The 7,581-nt window shown below is 33.4% G+C and overlaps 1 protein-coding gene across 1 annotated transcript in view; it reads left to right on the forward strand.

Annotated features, from left to right (window-relative positions):
- Nucleotides 1-687: 687 nt before the first annotated feature.
- Nucleotides 688-7,581, forward strand: part of LOC111712855 (DE-cadherin) — a gene marked incomplete in the record, with an annotated part of 68,068 nt that continues 61,174 nt past the window's right edge. Inside the window, 5 exon segments of the mRNA XM_023487601.1 lie at nucleotides 688-918; nucleotides 1,640-1,891; nucleotides 3,132-3,206; nucleotides 4,627-4,696; nucleotides 6,262-6,352. Of these exon segments, the coding sequence (XP_023343369.1) occupies nucleotides 1,794-1,891; nucleotides 3,132-3,206; nucleotides 4,627-4,696; nucleotides 6,262-6,352 (334 nt within the window).

The following is a 7,581-nucleotide window of genomic DNA, read 5'->3' on the forward strand; positions in this document are numbered from 1 at the left end:
AGGCCAACTCTTTAATTGCAATGTGGCGCTGGTCGCGATTAAAAATTTTACTTGGAAAAAAGGTGTACACCTTTTTATTTTTAAAATTTTGAAATTTGCACTGCAACTTAAAAACAGAAAAACAGGTAAAGGCTAAAAGTTTTTACAATATGTAAAAAAGCTGGGCTGAGAATTGCGTCCTGAAAGCAAGTATTTTTAAATCACTAAACCTCGAATAGAATGTATTTCGAAAACTTAAATCAAAGATATGACAATAAAATTAAAACTTATTTTGTTATAAACAGATTTGGGGTTGTTTAAGCCTGCTTACGCGCCGGAAAATCAAAAGTATCATATCTTTCCTTTTCCCAGCTCCTCCAACTACTCCAACAAGGCGGTGTCCCCCAACCCTTTCTAAGATAGTACTTTTCTCTACAGCGAACTTGAAGTAAAAAACCGGTTTCGGGCCGGCATTCCTCTAACTTGAGGGCAATTCTCATAATCTCTCCCCCCCACCCAGTCCGACGTGCTATTTAGGTGCCCGCGCACTTTTCTGCCTGTCCGTCGATGAGTCGAGTCGGGCCGGGGTCATCTACCAACAGGTCCTGAACAAAGTATAGTTAGCTTGTACCGTCTCGGAGTCACCGGCTGGAGTATATTCCCGGACCGGTCCGGAACCGGCTGAAACGAGTCGGGTCGGACACAATTTCCAAAATCTAAATACAGTGTTTAGTTGGCTACCTGTCTCCCAGGTGAACGGATTCTGAATGTGTGAATTAGAATAATATAAAATCAACTCGATGAAGTTGTTGTGAAAATGAAGAAATCTACGTGATCATTCGAAAAACCCCGCGAAGTGAATTCACCAATTAAAAAATCCATCAAACTGAGTTGAAGTATATCTGTGAATTGTTCTGTGTCAGCTCCTATAGGAGGCAGGTATAAAACGTTGAGCGCTCTATATACCTGTATATTATACTGTATACTACAACACAATGGGCTACTGAGTCACACCCTGTTAAATACAATAAAGTTTTATTTTTTCCGATATCAAATCCTATATTCTTCTTTTCAACTGTAAATATTTCGGATGACTTTTAATGGTTTCCATAATTTTAATGAAATTTCGGAGTTCGAACAATTGACAGTACTCGACTGCCCTTGTAATACGAGTCTATATATTTCATGGAACCTATTTCACAAGACATATGAGTCAAATGTTTCATTATTGCCAGAATTCTGTTAATGATAACAAGCGTCGGCTGGAATTTTTAGGATTTTCTGATTTCTTATCTGAAAATTGTGGATTTTTTCTGTTTCAAATAAATTTCATTAATTGAAATTTAATTTATCTTTGTTAATTTTGGATAAATTTGTTTAAATGTGACCATTTTGTAATGAATAGCAATTAAACCAAACTATTCATTAAATTTGGTTAATTACATTTTTTTCAGGTTTGATAGCAAGCTTTAGGCACCCGGCTAAATATCAATTGCAAAATTATTTTTTCATTTTTTATGAAATATTTTAATTAAATTGAATTAAATCAAATAAAATTGAATTAATAAAATTAAATTATAAATGAAATAATGCTGAAAAATTTTTTCGGAGAGATTTGTATTTTTTCTTTAAAGATATTTATAGTCGGTTCAAAATTCAGATAATCAAGATGAAAAGAACCCGGTTGAATAGTCCATAGTTAAAAGTGATGAATCGTCCGATGCAATAGTGATTTCGTCCGCAGTGATTCGTCCATTTAAAGGACGTGACGTTTTCGTCAAGGACGCAAGAACGGTCCAAAGGACGACAGGACAATGGGACGAGAAAGGACTTTATCGAAAGGACTCGTCCTAGTTCGGAGTTCAGTTCTAATTCTATCATTTCTAGTTCTTTCCACATCGTCTTTTGCCAGGTTCATTCAATCAATCAATCGATCAATTAGTCAATCGCATTTTTATCAATTAAATGATCATTTAATTATTAATTTAATAAAACACATCTGCAACCCTTTGGCTTTTATATTTCAATCTAATTGAAGAAGTCAAAAGCTTGAAACATGACAGGTTTACAACGTCAGATTGCAAAGATAAAGAAATTAGAAAATTAGATTTTGATGCAAGTAGTTTTGCTGAGAACAACCAAGAAACATTTACATTGTTTTTTAAAGGGACTGTAAGCGTAATTTTAAGTACCCTCCATATGAGGTTGACTGTGTCCGATTTTATTCTTTTTTTTAAACCAAGTATGACTTAGATTACAATGTTTATTGTGTTGAAAATAATTATTTTCAATTATGGTTCCTCTACACTAGTTATTTGAGGATTTCTAGTATAGTTAAACATTAAGATTTTATTAGAATCAAACACACTTACGTCTAGCACTCAAGTGGGTTTAAACTGAAATATCTGTCTCACCATTAAAAACGTTGCATTTAAGTTTTCAAATTATTTAAAGATAAGAATAAAATAATAATTCTTGCAAAAAACTGATTGATATCTGTGCACAACGTTTATGTATCGACTAAACTGCAATAAAATATTAATCAGTTCTTTTGTAATTTTTGGATTGATAAAGCATAATGGTTTTCTAATTTAACCAGACTAAAAATACTTTTAACTGCATTTTAACTAGTTTTCAGGGAAATTTTTCAATTTGAATATTTCCTCCAAAAGTAATTATGTTAACCTTAAAGCATTAATAAATCTATAAGATTTAAAAAAAAATGCTCCTTTTTATAAGTATCAATACAAAATAACCCTAAAGGGTACGTTATGACAACCTAGAAAATGTAAATAGTTTAAAATTAATATTTAAATGAATTAAAATATTTTACAATACTTGATAATGTTCNGGTAAGTAAGAAATTCCTCATTTACTTTATTTTATTAAAAGATTTGGTCAAATAAACATGAATAAATTATATTACAGTCTACCAGCACACTCTTCAATTTACCTATTGATGAAAATTACTAAAGCTAAACTCTTGAAATATAGGAACTTTTTTACTTCATTCCATTACCACATACGATTCCCATCGATGTCTCTTTCTTTTATGGATTTCTACTTCATAGTCGAAAATGTCCAAAATTCAAGTTAGGATGGTGAATAAAAGGATGAATGAATGAATGAATGAATGAATGAATGAATTACAGACGGTCGAGTAGTAGTAAATACTTGGACAAAAGTCTAAACCCTGATAGTTCATTTCAGTCTTCCAGGCATTCAAGGTAAATAGACGATAGATAGACAGATTGACAGATATATAGACAGATAGACATTAGACAACTAAACAGATAGACAAGAAGACAGATATATAGACAGATAGACATTAGACAAGTTAACAGATAGACAAGTAGACAGATATATAGACAGTTAGACATTAAACAAGTTAACAGATAGACAAGTAGACAGATATATAGACAGTTAGACATTAAACAAGTTAACAGATAGACAGATAGACATTAAACAAGTTAACAGATAGACAAGTAGACAGATATATAGACAGATAGACATTAGACAAGTAGACACATTTATTGACTGTTAGCAGATGGCTAGATAGATAGACAAGTAGACAGCTAGATAGACATGTCAACAAATTGACAAGTAGACGGATAGATAGACAGATGAAAAGACAAAGGGTGACAGATAAATTGACAAGTAGACGGATAGATAGACAGATGAAAAGACAAAGGGGGACAGATAAATTGACAAGTTGACTGACTTATCAGACCATTTTGTAGAAAAGTTGAAAATGATGGGATTGGTCAGAGACCGACTGAAAAAAGACTTCTTAACAAAATCACTGGATCAACCTGTGACTAATATCTGTCGGCTAGTGACTAATCATCAAAAAACTAGTCACTATTGACAAATAGACTAGAGACTGATGACCATTTCTCTGTTAGCAAATGACTAATAGACTAGTTTCCAATAGAATAATGACTAAAGACTAATAAAGTGACAAATGAGCAATGACATTTACATATATTTGTGTGTCTCTAATGACTTACAAACTAATGACTAATGACATTTAGCAACATACAAATTATTTGACTTATTGATGATTATTAATTATTTTAAAACTATTTTAAATCTGAAAGAGAGTGTTCTAGAAATATGAAAAGGAGTATTGTCTGAATTGTTTTGTTAACGATATACCAACTCCGAGATTTCGCTTGACTTCTCTGCTGTCAGCGACAGAAAAAGAATTGGTCGCGATCGATTTTCAATTTAGTTCTGATTCAGACATTACGTGCACCCCCTTTCATTTTACCAACAATTCCTTTTAAGTGTAATTTCAAGCGACTCCAGTTTAAATGGTAATGAGCGAATTCACAACGATACTATTAAAACATTTATCTGTACGATCAATAATGTTGATGGTTTTTTTTAGGTGTTTGATTCTGATAATTCCTACACATTTTTCAGCAATATAAATGCGCAATTAACGTTTGTAGAGAAACCCCAATAGAAAATAATGATATTTCAAACAAAATTATAAACATTGATATTAAATTCATACTTTATCAGTCAAAGCTTTTAAGGGTACCGTTGTGAATCGGACATTGTCATATTTGGAGTAAGGGACAGTGCACTTAAAATCACGCTTACAGTTATTTTAAAAGGATTATTTTCAACTATTTTTAGATGGCGACGGATGCCGCGACCTAATCCTGAAGCTTTATCAGATTCTGAAACTTTGTTATTGTTAACACAGGTAAATAATGCAGTACACTGTGTTAAATAACGTAAACAATTGCAGTACACAGTTTTTACAAGATATTGTTGTACCCTGTGTTTACTGAACCCTGTATCTACAGGCAAATATTGCTGTACACTGTGTTTACGCATGTAAATATTGTTGTACAGTGTACACTGTGCTAACATTTAACATTGCTGTACACTGAGGTTATTGTATATTGAACTATGTACAATTGGGTTAAGAACTATTGTGTTATGAATCTTGAGATAAAGCATTGATCTCATTCTTCTGCAGGCCTACTAATTAATTGAATTCGTGATCAAGCATTGATCTCCTTCTTCTGCAGGCCTACCAATTAATTGAATTCGAGATCAAGCATTGATCTCCTTCTTCTGCAGGCCTACTAATTAATTGAATTCGTGATCAAGCATTGATCTCCTTCTTCTGCAGGCCTACTAATTAATTGAATTCGTGATCAAGCATTGTTCTCCTTCTTCTGCAGGCCTACCAATTAATTGAATTCGTGATCAAGCATTGTTCTCCTTCTTCTGCAGGCCTACCAATTAATTGAATTCGTGATCAAGTATTTATCTCGCAAACAGTGGATTTCAAGATTCAATAGCTGTACATTCCGTTTCGCACAAAAGTGTTGACCGGATATAAGAATTCAACATATTTTAGGTTTCGTTTACATTCAAGGAGCAGTGTCTGCAAGCAATTTTATTGCAACCTTAATAAGTTTTATGTTTCAACGATTTAAACGATTGGGGTTGCTTTGTTCAGGCTGCCATCCCAAACCAAACTTACTTGATGATAAATTGGTATTCGAACAACCTAAAATCTGAAAACTCAGACACCCCCTTTGCATTCTTCATGCGCCCCTCGACCCTGGGTTATTTGTTACGATTTCTAGCGTGTACCAACGTAAAAGATTTAATCAGTGTCCTTTAATTTCAGAATTCTTGGAATCAGAAGCTTGCGTGCACCTAATTTTGTTGCGTGCGTTTAGCACTACTTTAGATGAGATTTCACCATTGCAATTTTTTTTGCAAAATTTGATTTTCTCACAAATTATAGAAAAATTTCTGGTTGGGTTTAATTATTGTGTCCTCCGTATTCAGCTCTGAAAATACATTTTTTAAACCTTACTAATAATATGTTATTTTTTAAGTTTTATGAATTTATCTCTAAGAATAAACATAAAACTAACGAACCAAGGAACAAAGAAAAAAAAGTGAATGGACGAACGAACGATCAAACGAACGAACAAACGAACGAACGAACGATCGAACGAACGAATGCATGAACGAATGCATGAACAAACCAATAAATGAATGAACAAAAAAAATGAACAAAATACGAAAGAATAATTAATCGAACGAACGCACAAAAAACGAACGAACAAACGAATGAATGAAAGATCCATCGATCGAACAAACAAACGTACCAGTGAATGAACGAACGAGGGAACGAACTTACATAAGAAAAAACTCAACGAACAAACAATCTAACAAACTAATTAATACCTGATTAATATCTGAATGAACGGAGTATCATCTAAATCTATTTGATCTATTTAGGAGAACCAAGTTGACCAGGTGGCTAACCTGTACAAACCTGAAATCCTGAACTGCGATGAGAAACCTAGTGTTAAAGAAGAGTCTCAAATAGGTAATATGTCTGTCAAGTATTCATCCATGTGTGTCTGTCATTCTTTTCCTGTCTTATCTGTTTGTCTGTTCGTCTGTGGTTGTCTTTCAACTGACCAATCTATTTTTCCTAATATTTGTCAGTTTGTTTACTTTCCCTGTTTTAAGTTTCCCCAACTGCCAATCAATCAATCAATCAATTCCTCTTGAACGAATAGTTTCCCCTAAATCTTTTAAAATCTAGTTTCTACCTTATTTAGCTGTCTTTGCGGCGTCTTCTTTTTTAACACTTATGATGCATTTTTAAAATAGATTTTTCTAATAAGATTTGTGGATTTTTGGACACAATCAACATACAAACAGACTATCCAAAAATATATAGGAGTATATGTAGCTAAATTAAATCTGTTAAATTCTGAAAATCAGTATTTTGTGGAAATGTACTTCTGTGATGCACTTGGAATAGATTGGTGCATGTTCTATAAATTCAATTGATTGCCTCTAATTCAACCCATTTTATCATCATTTTAAACAGAGGCGCAACTAGGACTTTTGCTAGGGGGGGGCAATATAATATTTTGTAATGGTCTGGGGGGGGGGTTCCCCCCTTTTCGAAAATTTTTTTATCGCATTAAGCCTATACCCCCTTTCATTTTTCGCGAACACTCCCTTTAAATTCATTCAGGCAAACCTAAAAAAAATGGGACTCTATTCTCAGTAATACTGTAAATCGTTTTAACTTCATAGTCCNCATCTCTGGCGTTAGATGAAGATTCACCGTATACTAACTCATGTTTGTTTACATTAGATCGACTGCCTTAGTTATTGTTGTTACGCAAAAACTAGTTCTTCAGCAGTCCATAAACGTCATAGCAAAGTGTACGGAAACCCTATCGCCCCCTCCTTCTATTCAATATCTCCTTGGCTAATTCTATGTGAAAGGTTTAAAGGGAACTGTTGTGAATCATGGATGTCCCTCTTAAAATGGAAGCTCACGTTAAATTACGTGTACAGCCTCTTTAAACAGAGAAACTTCTTTCTGTTCGACTAACGTTTTTTCTTCTCTTTTCAAAGTAAAGTAATTGCTAAATAAATATCATATTTGAAATGATATTTATGATTATCATTATTATTCTTATTGCTCTTAAACTGGCACTTTGATCGTTATATGTAGTTAGTAGATCAGGTTTAAATAGCATCCGAATCTTTCAGGAGAAAAGTCTCAGGAGGGGGGGGGGGGGGTTCTAACCC

The sequence above is a fragment of the Eurytemora carolleeae genome, unplaced genomic scaffold, assembly GCF_000591075.1.
Source record: "Eurytemora carolleeae unplaced genomic scaffold, Eaff_2.0 scaffold1335, whole genome shotgun sequence".
Classification (NCBI taxonomy): Eukaryota; Metazoa; Arthropoda; class Copepoda; order Calanoida; family Temoridae; genus Eurytemora; species Eurytemora carolleeae.